The sequence below is a fragment of the Pogoniulus pusillus genome, chromosome 1, assembly GCF_015220805.1.
Source record: "Pogoniulus pusillus isolate bPogPus1 chromosome 1, bPogPus1.pri, whole genome shotgun sequence".
Classification (NCBI taxonomy): domain Eukaryota; kingdom Metazoa; phylum Chordata; class Aves; order Piciformes; family Lybiidae; genus Pogoniulus; species Pogoniulus pusillus.
In genome coordinates this window covers 5,264,789-5,282,742 of record NC_087264.1, presented here as the reverse complement: position 1 = coordinate 5,282,742, position 17,954 = coordinate 5,264,789, and the positions used below count along the sequence as shown (strand labels likewise).

The window sequence follows — 17,954 nt, the reverse complement described above, 5'->3', positions numbered from 1 at the left end:
GGCCCCTCACCAGCTTCATTGCCCTTCTCTGGACACCTTCCAGCACCTCAACATCTCTCTTGAATCGAGGAGCCCAGAACTGGACACAGCACTCAAGGTGTGGCCTAAGCAGTGCTGAGCACATGGGCAGAATAACCTCCCTTGTCCTTCTGGCCACACTGTTCCTGAGCCAGCCAGGATGCCTCTCTTGGCAAAGCCCACCAACATGAAATATTTAGCAAGGGGTGCTATATCTGCTCTACCAAGTCACTTACATTTTCAGTATTCTCATTGTTCTTTTTCTTGCCTAGAACTCAAATTTGTCTTTGTCTTTCCTAACACTGAAAAGAAACAACTGCTACATACCTCACTAGGATGAAATTAAAACCAGCCAGAAATACCATTTTGAGTGACAATGCAAAGAAAAAAAAAGAAATAAAAGCCAAATTGTAAGAGTTTGAAGCACTGAAATAGAAGCAATTTGTTTTCTACAGGGCTTGCTTCATTCATCAATTCAGTCAAACAATTAAATTTGTCTCAGAATTAAAAAGAGCAAATAGCAAGAGAGGTGACAAACCGAGGGCACAGCAACACACCATGCCAGCAAAGCTGTGAGGGGACACAATTTGCTCTGGGATTCCAAAATTGCAAGACAGAGAGGTTAATGCTGTCCTCCAGGCACATACCTGGAGACTCTTGGGTCCAGTCTGACCTGGCTACAGTGAAATACCCTGACCTGTGCATGTTCCCCTGCTCTTGAGCATCTCTACTAACTTCTTGCAGGTGTCCAGAGGCACCAACAAAAGCAGCAGATCACTTAGACTCACTGCAAGGCTGTTGGCTTCAAATCAATCACCCCTTCCTGAGAAGAAAGCAATCCATGGCTTGTCTTTTCAGAAATCCAACTGATATCCAGTAACAAAGAGAGAGAAGCAGTGGAGAACAGGTCTGAATTCAGGCCACTGACTATGCAACACCTTATGAGATGCCGCAATAGTAACACAGTCACTTGCTATGAGCAATACAAGCCCCAAAGATGGAGTGTGCTCAGAAGCACCAGATCACCTTCAGTGAGAACTGTCAATGTCATCTGTGACAGATCATTGAATCAACCAGGTTGGAAGAGACCTCCAAGATCATCCAGGCCAACCTAGCACACAGCCCTGTCCGGTCAACCAGACCATGGCACTTGTAAGAGGGAAGAACCAGTTTGTGTGTGAACAGAAGTTACAAGAAGCTAATAATCACTTGGTTACTGAAGGTAAGATCCAGGGGAAGCAAGGTTTGCAGGTATGTACACGAGCAGTAGGGAAAAATGGTATTCCAAAATAAAGGAGGAGTTTGGTTCTCCTGGGTTCAGAACTCTGGGATGCACTGGAGACACATCATAGAATTATGAACACATACAAAGCAAGAGTGGTTGAGTCTATGAAGTTTTAAAAGAAATCATAGGTTGGACTGGATGATCTTGGAGGTCTCTTCCAATCTGGTTGATTCTATGATGACTTGCAAAAAAAATCCAACTATGAGGTAAGTTAAATAAAGAAACTCAGGAAAGAAGGGATGGGGGAAAAGAAGGAAAAAATACATATAAAATAATCAGTTCCTAAGAAATGCCCTATGGTTAGCAGGCAGAAATCAGTCAAAGAATTACAGAGGTTGGAAGAGACCTCCAACATCATCCAGGCCAACCTAGCACCCAGCCCTAGACAGTCAACTACACCATGGCACTAAGTGCCTCAGCCAGGCTTTGCTTCAACACCTCCAGGGATGGTGCCTCCACCACCTCCCTGGGCAGCCCATTCCAATGCCAATCACTCTCTCTGGCAAGAGCTTCCTCCTAACATCCAGCCTAGACCTACCCTGGCACAACTTCAGACTGTGTCCCCTTGTTCTATTGCTGGTTGCCTGGGAGAAGTTTTCTACACTGTCCTCATTTTGACAGGACACAAATGCTTCTATCAGACCTATCACAAGAGTGGCACCTACCTCCCTTATCCCTGCCATGGGTAAGCAAGACCACATGAAAAACTTTTGGTCAAAAAGGGATTGGATCAGGCAAAAAAACCCAACCACTCCTGAAACTGAAGAAACAAGAAGCTGCTAACACCCCTGGGACTCTCTGGTTTGTGTAAGCTTTCTAAGACAAAATAATCCAGGCTCAGGTGGACACTACCATTCCAGGGTTTGGTTTTTTTGGTTGGTCTTGGCTTTTTTTTTGCTTTTCTTCTTTTTAAACCCCCCCTCTCTTCTACCTCTCTTTAACCACTCTTTTAGGCTGTGCTAGTTTGAAGCTAGCTGGGATATTTTGGTGAGAGGAATTAGAGGAAAAGGAAACAGTGGTGATGTCTGCTGAACTCATAGGGTTGCTGAGACAGATAAAAACAAGAACACAAACATAGATAACACAGCTGCTCTCTGCCTTTGGCTGCCTCCCTTCTCTCTCTCTAACCTGCTGTCTGTGTAACTAATCCTTCTGCTTCCTAATCCCCCTGACCAAGCCTCCAAACTCACCTTGAACATAAGGCAAAGTCCGGGGTAAGGTAGAGGAGAGGGAAGAAGGTTGAAGGGTGGTCAGGAGCCCTTCCTGTGGAGTCTGGTTTCTGGGAGGGCTGTTGTGCTTCTGTATTGCCTTTTCAACTGGTCTATAGCTGTGTGTATTGTGAACACCTGCTTGCATATTGTGCTAAGCTGTAAATACAGAGCTTCATTCACTTTCCAGCTCAGCTGAGTCTAGTCTGGGTGATTTTCTCAAGGGGGGGGGGGGCAGGTAACACCCAAACCATCACATAGGCTTTGACTCCATTGAAATGAAGTGATGGTGGCTGAGGCCATGTGAGATCAGCTATTGCCATAAAAAGAACAACTTAGCTTGGGATAAATCCTCTCTGACATGAATAGTGCAAGGAGCTGCAGCAGGCACTGACCCTCCACCTTTGCTCACTGGAGCTCTTAGAAGCTTCCCAAAGGAAGATGCCCCTCACTGTTCAGACTGACTCCATTATGTTGCCCTCCTGTCCACATGGTCTATTCAACACTGGTCAGGCCACATCTTGAGTACTGTGTCCAGTTCTGGGCTCCTCAATTCAAGAGAGATGTTGAAGTGTTGGAACATGTCCAGAGAAGGGCAACGAAGCTGGTGAGGGGCCTGGAGCACAGCCCTGTGAGGAGAGGCTGAGGGAGCTGGGGGTGTGCAGCCTGCAGAAGAGGAGGCTCAGGGCTGACCTCATTGCTGTCTACAACTACCTGAAGGGAGGCTGCAGCCAGGTGGGGGTTGGTCTCTTCTGCCAGGCAAGCAGCAACAGAACAAGGGGACACAGCCTCAAGTTGTGTTGAGGGAGGTCTAGGCTGGATGTTAGGAGGAAGTTGTTGTCAGAGAGAGTGATTGGCATTGGAATGGGCTGCCCAGGGAGGTGGTGGAGTCACTGTCCCTGGAGGTGTTGAAACAAAGCCTGTCTGAGGCACTTGGTGCCATGGTCTAGTTGACTGGCTAGGGCTGGGGGATAGGTTGGACTGGATGATCTTTGAGGTCTCTTCCAACCTGGTTGAGTCTACGATTCTAAGAGCTGCCAAAGTACATGGGTGTCTTTGAGGAGCTTGTCTGTAGCCACTGCCATGCTGCTCTTTTTACCTGCTGGAGTCTGGCACCACCATGTCATCACTGCCAAATCTCACTCAGAGCAGGAGACACACCGGACACACACACTTAATCAGTCATGAAGCACAAGAAAATGATCAAACATTAGAAAGATCATGTTCCTTGAAACTCCATACAGGTGTATGTGCTACTCCAGGGGGGTCTAATGCAAACTGTTGGGTTCACTGCATACCCATAGACAGACACAGGTTCAAGTGTGTCCAACAGGTCTAGGGAGGTTCTTCTCTCCCTCTACTCTGCCCTAATGAGACCATACTCTGTTCGGTTTTGAGCTGCCCAGTTCAAGAGCTCATTGCTGTCTACAACTACCCTAAAGGAGGCTGTAGCCAGGTGGGGTTGGGCTCTTCTGCCAGGCAACCAGCAATAGAACAAGGGGACACAGTCTCAAGTTGTGGTGGGGGAGATCTAGGCTGGATGTTAGGAGGAAGCTGTTGGCAGAGAGAGTGATTGGCATTGGAATGGGCTGCCCAGGGAGGTGGTGGTGTCTTCGTCCAAGCAAAGCCTGGCTGAGGCACTTAGTGCCATGGTGTAGTTGACTGTCTAGGGCTGGGTGCTAGGTTGGCCTGGATGATCTTGGAGGTCTCTTCCAACCTGTTTGATTCTATGATTCCAAGAGAGACAAGGATCTTCCAGAAAGAGTCCAGCAGAGGGCCCACAAGGGTGACTGAGTATCTCCCTTAAGAAGAGAGACTGAGAAACTTGCAGCTGTTTAGTCTGGAGAAGACAGAGGAGATCTTATCAGGGTGTACAAATATTTGAGGGGTGGGTGTCAAGTGGATAGGGGCAGTGTCTTTTAGGGGGTCCACAGCAATAAGACCAGGAGCAATGGCTACAAACTGGAACATAAAAAGTTTCACCTCAACACAAGGAGAAGCTTCTTTAGAGTGAGGGTGACAGAGCACTGGAACAGGCTGCCCAGAGAGGTTGTGGAGTCTCCTTCTCTGGAGACTTTCCAAATCCACCTGGATGCATTCCTGTGAGAACTACCCTAGGTGATCCTGCTTGGCAGGGGGGTTGGACTTAATGATCTCTGGAGGTCTCTTCCAATCTCTAAGGTTCTGTGGTTCTGTGAAGTGGTCTCTACCACGTTAGCCATAAGTAGCAGGAAGGATGTGGGAGAGGCTACCCTCCAGATTAGGACAAACAACTTGGAAGCCACTTCTCTCTTTTTTTTTTTTGGTGCTTTCAAGTTGTAAGTTTTTTTTTCCTCAGACCTTTTAAAAAAGTAATGTTTTTCAAACACAATTCCAAGCCTGAACATTTTCAGAACAACATACAACAAAACAAAACAATAAAACCAACCCAACAGATAAAAGCAGAACAGAACATTTTGTCAAACAGACCTCCCTGATGGATGCCTCCCCCGTCAAGTGACTGGGAGAAGTCAGTATCTGGAATCAGGCTTGCCCTGTTTATTCTTGGAAACTCTAAATGTGACCACACATGGAACTAACCAGTCAAGAAAACCCCTAAAAGCTGCCTTTGATCTTCCCATTCAGTGAGTCCACACATCCTCAACAGAGGAAAGGGAAGTCAAATATTTCCAACTCTCCTCAGAAAGAAGCAGTGGTACAAACATTTAACTTCTCTGCCTTTCACCTTTGTGACCTTGTTAGCAATGTTTTGACAGCTTAGCTACTAGCACAAGTCTGAAGAACGCTCTGGATTCATGCTCAAAGCCACTGACTCTGCTCAATCCTACTTTAAGCAGCCAAGAATCATAGAACCGACCAGATGGGAAGAGATTATCCAGTCCAACCTATCAGCCAGCCCTATCCAATCAACTAGACCATGGTACTAGCCAATGGCATCCTGGCCTGGATCAGGAGCAGTGTGGCCAGCAGGACAAGGGAGGTTATTCTGCCCCTGTACTCAGCACTGCTCAGGCCACACCTTGAGTGATGTGTCCAGTTCTGGGCTCCTCAATTCAAGAGAGATGTTGAGGTGCTGGAAGGTGTCCAGAGAAGGGCAGCAAAGCTGGTGAGAGGCCTGGAGCACAAAGCCTATGAGGAGAGGCTGAGGGAGCTGGGGGTGTGCAGCCTGCAGAAGTGGAGGCTCAGGGCTGACCTCATTGCTGTCTACAACTCCCTGAAGGGAGGCTGTAGCCAGGTGGGGTTGGTCTCTTCTGCCAGGCAAGCAGCAACAAAACAAGGGGACACAGTCTCAAGTTGTGGTGGGGGATGTCTAGGCTGGATGTTAGGAGGAAGTTGTTGTCAGAGAGAGTGATTGGCATTGGAATGGGCTGCCCAGAGAGGTGGTGGAGTCACTGTGCCTGGAGGTCTTCAAGAAAAGCCTGGCTGAGGCACTTAGTGCCATGGTCTAGTTGATTGGATAGGGCTGGGTGCTAGGTTGGCCTGGATGATGATGGAGGTCTCTTCCAATCTGGTTGATTCTATGATTATACCTCCAGGGACAGCAACACTGTATGCACATATAATGTACCCACATAGGATGCAGGTCAGACAAGTTCTTCCCTCTTCCCATCACTGCCTCTACCACAGGCGATCGAAGTGAACTTCTAGCATCCTATTCAAGCCCAAGAGCTATGGGCTCTGGACCTGCAAAAAGTGATCCAGGCTTCCCTAGCAGACTTTTGCACTCTCCCTGTTCTCTGGTTACAAATGGAAAGCTTTTCCCAAATTGCCTTGATAAGGCAATCTTCAGGTCACCCTGTTAAAAGCACAGGTGTAGGGAGCATCCCCCTCAAGGAGAAAATAGGCTTGTTAATATTTGATGCTTGGATAGATGTGAGTGCAGTTCCCAGACCAGAAAGATGACACCTGGGCAGAGAACAACCTTCTTTCCTACTGGACAAATAAAGAGCTGAAAACTGTAGTGATACCATGTAGCCTGCCCAGGTTTACATGGTAAATGAGCTTCACTGGAAAAAGGAACTCTGGTGCTCCCTGCCCTGCTGCAGTGCCAGGCTGTGATAATCCTCATCGTCTCCAGCAGTTCAAGACATTTCTTAGGAGCCCAAGTCAGGTTTTCTGTTCACGCCTCCCTCCTAACATATCTTCTGCAAGTGGGGTTACACCTTGCTCACAGTCCCAGCTGCACACAAGGAAGGACATCTGCAAACCCTGCCACCACGTCCACAGGGCTCAGGGTGCTGCTGTGGAAGACACTGTCTCCCAGCAAACCCTTGCTGGGCTTCCAGCTGTGACACAGCTGTTTGATTCTTTACTCAACTCAAATGCTGTAAAGGCCACAGTCATCCTGAGCAGAGTACTCCTGGGGTGTAAACCAAACACTTCATCAGCTCCTCTGATGTAGCAGCTCCCCAGGCTCCAGCACAGCACAAGCAAAGCAGCTCCCCAGAAGGGTCACAGGATCACAGGATGCGAGGGGTAGGAAGGGACCCAAAGAGACCACTGAGTCCAACCCCAAGTAAAGCACAAGGCTGTCTTCAAACCTGCCTTTGAAAAACAAAGGCAGGGGCACTGGCAGGCCTGGGCACAAAGTGTGAGCTGGGGGAACTCCCTCAGAAGCCTAGGGGCAAGCACCCCCCCAGCCCACATCTTCCTTGCATCCAAGATAGACCACAATAGGGTGGGCTGCCCATGCTGCCTCCCCCAGCACAGCCTTCATGCTGAGCAATCCATTTGCAGGGCAGAGAAAGAAAAAGCATTAAGTCCAGCTCCCCCATGCTACAGGTAAGAAAGCAGAGCAGATCCTGCCTCAGTTCTTGGCTTCTGTACAGGAAACCCTCCCCAACAAATGCAGTTAGAAGCTGCAGCTAAAACAAGTAAGAACTATGATATAGGTCTGTAGAAAATAAGCTTTTCCTGAGCCCCACCTCAATTTTTCCTGAGTTCCTTCAGCACAACTCAGATGTTTGCTCATAGCTGGCATCACAAAAAGCAAGAAGGAAATTAAACCCCATCACACTATAAAAAAAATGCTTACCAAAAAAAAACCCCATTATATCTCCCTGGATACTTTTTATCAGGGCATCTGTCACACTAAAAACTTCTAAGCTTCCTGTGCAAAGTGAACTTGGAAAAGTGCAATGCATGTGAAGTAGATGGGAATCATTATGGAACTGAAATCAACCAGATGTTTTAAACTTACTCTGTTTTAAACGTGCTCTACACGCTCCTTAGTTTGCCCTTCAAGAGGCACTCAGGTGAAAAGTACAAATGACAAAGCCAATTTGCTTGAAGGACAACTTCAGATAAATAAACCAGACCAAGCACGAATCTGCTTCCTGGATCCAAGATCAGAGCAGCAGCAGGCAGCGAGCACACACAGCATGAGCTGACACAAACAGCCTCTTCCAGACTTCCCCTGGCTCAAGAAATGGCCTAGGTGAAGAATGTCATTCACTTATACACCACTTGGTAACTTGGCAAAAATACACACCAGAGTCCAGTTCCTACTGAAAATGAGTCAAAGCAATTCCCTTACCTTCTCTGAAGCTGCCTGTAAGAGTTATGACGACAAACACTTTGCCTTCTGGCTCCAAATCCACCTGGAAAAGTAAAGGAAACATTAGAATATTGGTTTTCAAGGCAGGGTTTTGCATGATAAATGCTGACAACATTAGATAACACATAGGAAGATCTCAATGTATTTCTCATGCACACCCTTAATTCTACTGAAAGCAACCAAGCATCCTGTGCTGGTTTGAGCCTAGCTGGGATATTCTGGTGAGAAGTATTAGATGCTAGGCTGTGAAAAGGAAACAATGCTGATGTCTGCTGCACTCATAGGCTTGCTGAGATGGATAAGAACAAGAACACATAGATAACAGAGGGTTTCTCTCTGGCTTTGGGCTGCACTTCTCTCTCTCTTTCTCTAATCTGCTGTCTGTATAACTACTAATTCTGCTTCCTAACCCCTCTGGCCAATTCTCCAAACCCAGCCTGAACATAAGACAAAGCCTGGGGTAAGGTAGAGGGGTGGGAAAAAGGTGGAAAGATGGTTGGGAGCCCCTCCTGGGGACTCTGGTTTCTGGGAGGGCTGCTGTGTTTCTGTATTAGTTTTTAACTTGTCTTTCTATCTATAGCTGTAGATTTGGTGCCATGGTCTAGCCTTGAGCTCTGTGGTAAAGGGTTGGACTTGATGATCTATGAGGTCTCTTCCAACCTTGCAGATACTGTGATATTGTAAATAACTGCTTGTATATGGTGCTAAGCTGTAAATATAAAGCTTCACTCTTTAATTTCCAGCTCAGCTGAGTCTAGTCTGGGCGATTTTCTTAAGTGTGGGGGGAGTAGGTAACACCCAAACCATCACACAACCATGGCTCAAATTGTTCAGCACTTCTAGGAAAAAGAAACTATCAAGCTCCTCATTGTTTTAGGGAGTCCTGAATGTGGAACAAAGAGGGAAAAAACAATCAAGGGGAAAAAAAAAAAAAGAGTAAGGTCAAACACATATAATTATCTAAACAGGTCCATGGGCATCTGCTTATCGAATTATATGCAGATTTTCTCCCTATTATATTCCTAGCCCATTAAGTCTCTCAAAATTGGCTGGGCCCAGAGAGTGGTGGTGAATGGTGCCACATCCAGTTGGCAGCTGGCACTACTAGTGTGTCCCAAGGATCAGTGCTGGGCCCAGTCCGGTTCAGTATCTTAACTGATGATCTGGGCCAGGGGATTGAGTCCTGCATCAGTAAGTTTGCAGATGACACCAAGCTAGGAGCAGGTGTCTGCCCTCCTCTGACACCAAGGAGGGCAGGAGAGGCCCACAGAAGGACCTTCACAGGCTGGATGGGTGGGCAGAGACCAATGGGATGAGATTGAACAAGGCTAAGTGCAGGGTTCTGCACTTTGGACACAACAACCCCAAGCAGGACCACTTGCTGGGGACAGAGTGGCTGAGAGCAGCCAGGAGGAAAGGGATCTGGGGGTACTGGTAGAGAGTAGCTGAAGATGAGCCAGAAGTGTGCCCAGGTGGGCAGCAGAGCCAATGGCATCCTGGCCTGGATCAGGAACAGTGTGGCCAGCAGGACAAGGGAGGTTATTCTGCCCCTGTACTCAGCACTGCTCAGGCCACACCTTGAGTGCTGTGTCCAGTTCTGAGCTCCTCAATTCAAGAGAGATGTTGAGGTGCTGGAAGGTGTCCAGAGAAGGGCAACGAAGCTGGTGAGGGGCCTGGAGCACAAACTCTATGAGGAGAGACTGAGGGAGCTGGGGGTGTGCAGCCTGAAGAAGAGGAGGCTCAGGGCTGACCTCATTGCTGTCTACAAGAACCTGAAGGGAGGCTGTAGCCAGGTGGGGTTGGTCTCTTCTCCCAGGCAAGCAGCAACAGAACAAGGGGACACAGTCTCAAGTTGTGTTGGGGGAGGTCTAGGCTGGATGTTAGGAGGAAGTTGTTGGCAGAGAGAGTGATTGGCATTGGAATGGGCTGCCCAGGGAGGTGGTGGAGTCACTGTCCCTGGAGGTGTTGAAGCAAAGCCTGGCTGAGGCACTTAGTGCCATGGTCTGGTTGATTGGCTGGGGCTGAGTGAGGTCGGACTGGATGATGTTGGAGGTCTCTTCCAACCTGGCTGATTCTATATATCAGTGCTGGGGTAAACCTTAATTTCTCACATAAATCACCTTTTGGCTTTAGTCATAGGAAACAAAAACCTGCTACTGCTGTTATCTAAGCACTTGTTCTCATTTAATCTACATTATACAGAGATACAGAACTCAATTATAGGGATCAGAGATTTGTTCCAGTGTTGGTCAACCTGCCCTTGAAAGAAGGGTTTTTTGGGGGGACTATTTTAGTTAGGCTTTTAATTAAGGTGTTGCTTTGGGGTTTGGTTGAGGGGTTTTTTGTTCACCCTTTTCTAGCAGCAAAAAAACACAGCTAAGTATCCCTGAAGTTTGAGTTGGGGAGTCAGGCAGAATTTCACTTGTAAAACCAAAACAACAAATGAATGAGGCATCCCATACACACTCCCCTAACTGCAAGGTGAAAATCAGCAAAGAGGAGCTTCACCTCTCATGGATATTAATAATTTGTGCTGAAGGGAAATTCTGAAGATAGAACATTCTGGAAGAATGACTCAACAAGACTGTTCAAACCCTCTATGTTCCTGTACAACCACCTTTGCTTGCTCTGGCAGAAATAGAAGCACATCTTTTACGTCAGCAGCACCACGGAGGTGCTGGGAATTTAATACCCCTTGGTGTGCACAGGCTGCACAGCACAAAACCACTTCCCAGTCCTGCAAGAAAGGATGAGCAGCCCAGGGTCCCTTTTTTCCCCTTGGGTAACACACAATCTGTGCTGCCAACACTTTGGTTCTTCCCCAGTGTTAACACCTATGGCATCACTCTGGTCTCTAACCATAAGCCTAAACTCCCAGAGCAACAGTGCAGGGAGCAGCACTAATCAAGCCAACATCTGGCTGTGATTTGCAACACCCAACCACACACCAACTGCTCCTTTGAAGAGAACACCATTAAGATACAGGAAAGGAGAAAGCTGAACTCACAGTATCACAGTATCACCAAGGTTGGAAGAGACCTCATAGATCATCTAGTCCAACCCTTTACCACAGAGCTCAGGCTAGACCATGGCACCAAGTGCCACGTCCAATCCTGCCTTGAACAGCTCCAGGGACGGCGACTCCACCACCTCCCCAGGCAGCCCATTCCAGTGTCCAATGACTCTCTCAGTGAAGAACTTTCTCCTCACCTCCAGCCTAAATCTCCCCTGGTGCAGCTTGAGGCTGTGTCCTCTCGTTCTGGTGCTGGCCACCTGAGAGAAGAGAGCAACCTCCTCCTGGCCACAACCTCCCCTCAGGTAGCTGTAGACAGCAATAAGGTCACCTCTGAGCCTCCTCTTCTCCAGGCTAAACAATCCCAGCTCCCTCAGCCTCTCCTCATAGGGCTTGTGCACAAGGTCTCTCACTGTAGCTGAGGAAGCACCAAATAGCCTTGCTATGAATGGACAGAAAGTATCTGCCTGGCTGAAAGTTGTCCAAGATGGGCTTACCCTGCAGTGTTAAGGTAGAGCAGAGATTACTGCTGGCACCTCCACTCCTAGGGATGCTAATTGCAGCTTCACTAATAGGAGCCAAGAGGAAGCATCTTCTAGGGTGAGGAGGAAGCAGACAGCACAAACCATCACTGTGCATTTCCCTAGCCTATGATTTGTTACAGAAGTAAAAAAATGGGGGGAGGGGGAGTGTAAATATAGGGAATTTGCTATGACTAGACCTACTATTTTTCAGAGAAAGGCTAAGATTACATCCTAGACACCCAACTCTACTATCCAGAGGTGACACAGCTCTACTGACAAGATACCAATCTGAGGTTGTAGAACTGCTTAAGAAAATGCTATCAAAATGTTGAAGTTATGGAGACTGCATTTTCCACTGAAAAACAAAACCCACAAACAAATCAACCTCACAGGGAAAATGCAAACTAAAAATTTAGCTTTGAGTCAATATTGATTTTCCTATTTCCTTGGGCTGTTTTCTACACTGGCTTAAAGATGCTGTGTTTGAAGAGCCCTTTCTTTCCATTGAATAAGGAACATGTTCCCCCAACACACTTTAACTCCAGTGATATCATGCATCATTTTTGCCTACATTTCAGTCCACTGGAGAGATACTACAGCTTTGTAAAGGCACAGTCTGCAAAAGAAAAACATAATCTAAAATATCTCTATACATGGCCATAGAATCTTAGAATCAACCAGGTTGGAAGAGACCTCCAACATCATCCAGTCCAACTTCACCCAGCCCTAGACAATCAACCAGACCATGGCACTAAGTGCCTCATGCAGGCTTTGCTTCAACACCTCCAGGCACAGCAACTCCACCACCTCCCTGGGCAACCCATTCCAATGCCAATCACTCTCTCTGACAACAACTTCCTCCTAACATCCAGCCTAGACCTCCCCTGCCACAGCTTGAGACTGTGTCCCCTTGTTCTGTTGCTGTTTGCCTGGCAGAAGAGACCAACCCCACCTGGCTACAGCCTCCCTTCAGGTACTTTTAGCCAGCAATAAGGTTTAGCCTCCTCTTCTGCAGGCTGCACACCCCCAGCTCCCTCAGCCTCTCCTCACAGGGCTGTGCTCCAGGCCCCTCACCAGCTTCATTGCCCTTCTCTGGACACCTTCCAGCATCTCAACATCTCTCTCGAATTTAGGGGCCCAGAACTGGACACAGCACTCAAAGTGTGGCCTGAGCAGTGCTGAGTACAGGGGCAGAAGAACCTCCCTTGTCCTGCTGGCCACACTGCTCCTGATGCAGGCCAGGATGCCATTGGCTCTCTTGGCCACCTGGGCACACTGCTGGCTCATGTTCAGCTGCTATCTACCAGTACCCCCAGGTCCCTTTCTGCCTGGCTGCTTTCAGCCACTCTGTCCCCAGCCTGTAGTGCTGCTTGGGGTTGTTGAGGCTCAAGTGTAGAACCCTGCACTTGGCCTTGTTCAATCTCAGAGGCCAGTGGGCTGAGCTCTGCCCACCCATCCAGCCTGTCAGAGTCCCTCTGCAGGGCTCTCCTACCCTCCAGCAGATCCACACCTGCTCCTGGCTTGGTGTCATCTGCAAACTTACTGATGCTGGACTCAATCCCCTCGTCCAGATCATCAATAAAGACATTGAACAGGACTGGGACCAGCAGTGATCCCTGTGGAACACCACTAGTGCCAGCTGCCAACTGGATGTGGCACCATTCACCACCACTCTCTGGGCCCAGCCCTCCAGACAGGTCTTAACCCATATCAGAGTGAATCTGTCCAAGCCAGTGACTCAACAGTCACTCAAACTGATTAACAGGATATCAAGAGTTCTGATTTCATGGTAAAATCCTTACTGAAGTTTTCCAAACCATTCTTCAGTCCTAATAACTCTTCTGCCTCTCTCCATACACAGCCATATGTTAGACTCCTGCCTTCACAGTCACAAAGAGGATAATTCTTCCCTCCTTCTCTGTATCCAATGGGATACAGAGCATATTCTGCACTAGTTTTAGTAGCAAACTCTTGCCAAGACAGAAGCAGAAATGCAACAAAAACTTCATCCACCTTTGAGATAGCACAAACAAAAAGTGGTCCACACTCCGTGGCACACCTTGCTCTCCACTGCTGCAAATAGGATTCCTCTGCCCAGAGGAACAAAGTCTCACAGAACAGACACAAAGTAAACCTGGAAATTACATCAGGAGACTTATGAGAGTTATAAAACAATCTCTTTCCTCCCCTCCAGGCTCCACGATTAAAGACCACTCCAATCCCCTACACCAACTAAGCAGCTGCACTCACATCATACCCTAGTTTAAGGGTACCAAATAATGAGAATCCAGCTGCACTCAAAACCTTCTCACAGCACAGGGATGCAGGACCCCATGAAAAATTACAGTTGAAAGGTTCCAAAACAAGAACTGGAGCCCCAGGATGAGAAGTGCTGTTGAAATTTTGGCACATTAGCACACCACTGGATGCAGACTGACAGTGAAACTGTGTCCTATACAAGGTTAAAGCAGACAGGCTTAAGTGTTTCTCTGATAATTTTAATGTCATTGTATCTTAATAACCTGCTGGTAAAAGACTAGTTTGTGGACCTGCTGTGACCTCCTTTAAGGTGAAATTTGACCAGCTTAGCAGCAGCCAATACAATATCTGAGATCAGCTCCCAGATAGGTGGAACATGCCTCAAAGAGAAAATAATCTCTGACCTAGAAAGCTAAAGGAAAAATGTCTGACCATAGACTTGCCCTCTTAGGAACTTGCCCTCAGAGCAGCTCCCAGACAGCAACACCTAGCTGACTTCCTCTCATCATTGCACAGATCACCATCCCCCAGCCACACAACATGATGTGGCTCATGCTAGTGGCTGTTAACTCCTGTGAGCTCCTCACATCTGCTGGACAACAACCCAGGGAGCAGCAGATAGATGATCACATGCTGAGCTGCCACACACACCAAGCAGCTTGCTAAGCACAGTCCTTGCAGCTTAGTTCCCCATGTTCCTGCCTCTGCTTTACACCTTCATAAGTGCCTTCGTGCTTGGCAATGCAGTACATGCTTTGGGATAGCTTTACCACCCAGCAAACAAACTGCAGCCACATTTGGACATACAGAAATATGAAGTCCTAACATAAAGCCCTCTTCAGCCACTAAAGAACTTTTGTCACTAACAGCTACTTTCACAGAGCAAGAGGACTTCTAGCTATGCTCTGCTACTGAAGCCTTCCCCACATTCACCAGGCGGGTAACCTGATCATAAAAGGAGATCAGGTTGGTGAGGCAGGACCTGCCCTTCCTAAACCCATGCTGGCTGGGCCTGATCCCTTGGCCATCCTGTAGGTGCTTTGTGATGGCACCCAAGATGACCTGTTCCATCACCTTGCCTGGCACTGAGGTCAGGCTCATAGGTCTGTAGTTTTCTGGCTCCCCTTTACGACCCTTCTTGTGAATGGGTATCACATTGGCAGCTTCCAGTCATCAGGGACCTCTCCAGTGAGCCAGGACTGCTGATAAATGATGAGAGTGGCTTGGCCAGCTCAGCTGCCAGCTCTCTCAGCACCCTAGGGTGGATCCCATCCGGTCCCATGGACTTGTGAGGATCCAAATGATGCAGCAGGTCCCTTACTGCTTCCCCATGGATTAGAGGAGGACTGTACTGGTCCCTGACTCCATCCACCACTTCAGGAGTCCAGCTGTCCTGGAGACAACCTGTCCCACTAGTGAAGATTGAGGCAAAGAAGGTGTTAAGCACCTCTGCCTTTTCCTCATCCTTTGTCACTATGTTCCCCTCTCTATCTAGTAAGGACTGGAGGTTGTCCTTGGCCCTTCTCTTGCCATTCATACATTTAAAGAAACACTTTTTATTTTCCTTGGCAGCCGTGGCCAGCCTGAGCTCCAAGTGGGCTTCTGCCTCTCTAATTTTTCCTCTACAAGACCTAGCAACTTCCTTGAACTTCTCCTGGAACACCTCCCCTCTCTTCCAAAGGTGATACACTCTCTTTTTAATCTTTAATTCCTTCAGAAGCTCCTTGCCCATCCAGTCTGGCTGCCTCCCTCGTCAGCTGGATGTTAGGAAGAAGTTCTTCACAGAGAGAGTGATTTCCCATTGGAATGGGCTGCCCAGGGAGGTGGTGGAGGCACCGTCCCTGGAGGTGTTGAAGCAAAGCCTGGCTGAGGCACTTAGTGCCATGGTCTGGTTGATTGGATAGGGCTGGGTGATAGGTTGGACTGGATGATCTTGGAGGTCTCTTCCAACCTGGTTGATTCTATGATTCTATGTGAGCACTTTGAAAGGAAACAGCAGCCAAAAGACTGGTCTTCCATCCATGGAAGGGATAATCCTATCCAGCAACAGGTGGCTGGCAGTCCAGGCCTTGACTGCTCACCAGCAAGGCTATGGTGATCTTGGTACTGCCCAGCACCAGTAAACACCCTGAGGATCCAGCCTCAGAACAGTGCAGGTGTAACACAAGTACCATGCATACACCAAGTTTCTTTCCCACCACTGACTGTGGATGCTTAAAGGCAAAACTTGGTGTTTTTACAGACAAGCAGGGCCCACATCTACTTCTTGACAGATTTATTACAGTTCAACTGCAATCCGTTTGGCCAGAAATGCAACTGATGTTAATCTGCTTTCTCTGAGAAAGCAGGAGAGGCTCAGAAATTCCACAGCCTGAAGGCAGCACAAATGATAGTAAGGGGCCTGGAACACAAGCCCTGTGAGGAGAGGCTGAGGGAGCTGGGATGTGCAGCCTGCAGAAGAGGAGGCTCAGGGCAGACCTCATTGCTGTCTACAACTGCCTGAAGGGAGGCTGTAGCCAGCTGAGGTTGGGCTCTTCTGCCAGGCAAGCAGAAAGAGAACAAGGGGACACAGTCTCAAGTTGTGGTGGGGAAGGCCTAGACTAGATGTTAGGAGGAAGTTGTTGTCAGAGAGAGTGATTGGCATTGGAATGGGCTGCCCAGGGAGGTGGTGGAGTCTCTGTGTCTGGAGGTGTTGAAGCAAAGCCTGGCTGAGGCACTTAGTGCCATGGTCTGGTTGATTGTCTAGGGCTGGGTGCTAGGTTGGCCTGGATGCTCTTGGATTTCTCTTCCAACCTGGCTGATTCTATGACTTTGTAAGGGGCAGCTCCTACACAGTAACACAGGAGATAAGCAATTCAGGAACATAAACATCTGTATGGATTAATTTTTCAAAGAGTAATAAGTATAGAGAAAAGCTTCCAAATGCCAAGAGCTGTGTGGCACAGGGCAACATCTTCTAGGGAACTGCAGAATTCAGCCTGGAAGATTTTGTATCAGAGACAGAGATGCACCACAGTGGGAAAAGTGCTGTTGTAGTGGGAGAAGCTGAGAAGTCTGACTTTCTGTGTGTACATGATATTGCAAACGAGGCACAGTGACCTCTGAATAAATCAGCTAACCTGGTGGCGTGCAGCACCGCATCGCTGGTGCAGATAGCTGTAAACAGCAGCCACCCTCCCCTTTCTCCAGTGCTTTCATCCTCAGCCTGCTTCCCCAGAGAACAACTGGGAGGAAAAACATCGACTTTCTGGCTGTTGCAGAGGTAAATTGGCCAAGCTTTAGCTAACTGGGAGAGGGAAGTGTGCTTATCAGTGCTGCAAAGCCTTTAATCGCTGTCCTAGTTCAAGGAAGTGGAAGACAGCACATGCCTCCCTAGCACAAAGGGTGGGTAACAGCAACAGTTTGAGCTCAGGAACCTCCTTTGTGTCTGTAAGAACAACACAGGATTTCGTCCCAGAGCTAAACATACACTTCAACTTCTGGTGAACTGCACAGTCATACCTAAGAGAGGCTGAGGGAGCTGGGATTGGTTAGCCTGGAGAAGAGGAGGCTCAGGGGAGACCTTATTGCTGTCTACAACTACCTGAAGGGAGGTTGTGGCCAGGAGGAGGTTGCTCTCTTCTCTCAGGTGGCCAGCACCAGAAGGAGAGGACACAGCCTCAAGCTGCACCAGGGGAAATTTAGGCTGTAGGTGAGGAGAAAGTTCTTCCCTGAGAGAGTCATTGGACACTGGAATGGGCTGCCCGGGGAGGTGGTGGAGTCGCCGTCCCTGGAGCTGTTCAAGGCAGGATTGGACGTGGCACTTGGTGCCATGGTCTGGCCTTGAGCTCTGTGGTAAAGGGTTGGACTTGATGATCTGTGAGGTCTCTTCCAACCTTGGTGATACTGGGAAAGGAAAGGAGGGGAGGGGAGGAAAGGAGGGGAGGGGAGGAAAGGAGGGGAGGGGAGGAAAGGAGGGGAGGGGAGGAAAGGAGGGGAGGGGAGGAAAGGAGGGGAGGGGAGGAAAGGAGGGGAGGGGAGGAAAGGAGGGGAGGGGAGGAAAGGAGGGGAGGGGAGGAAAGGAGGGGAGGGGAGGAAAGGAGGGGAGGGG

At 48.4% G+C, this 17,954-nt stretch overlaps 1 protein-coding gene across 2 annotated transcripts in view; it reads right to left on the bottom strand.

The window, feature by feature from the left end:
- The window catches only part of PRKCH (protein kinase C eta), a 192,360-nt gene that overhangs the window by 140,452 nt on the left and 33,954 nt on the right, over positions 1–17,954 (bottom strand). For both annotated transcript variants that reach the window (XM_064154879.1, XM_064154813.1), the window contains exon 2: positions 8,048–8,111. In XM_064154879.1, the coding sequence (XP_064010949.1) occupies positions 8,048–8,111 (64 nt within the window). The remainder of the gene's footprint in view (positions 1–8,047; positions 8,112–17,954) is intronic.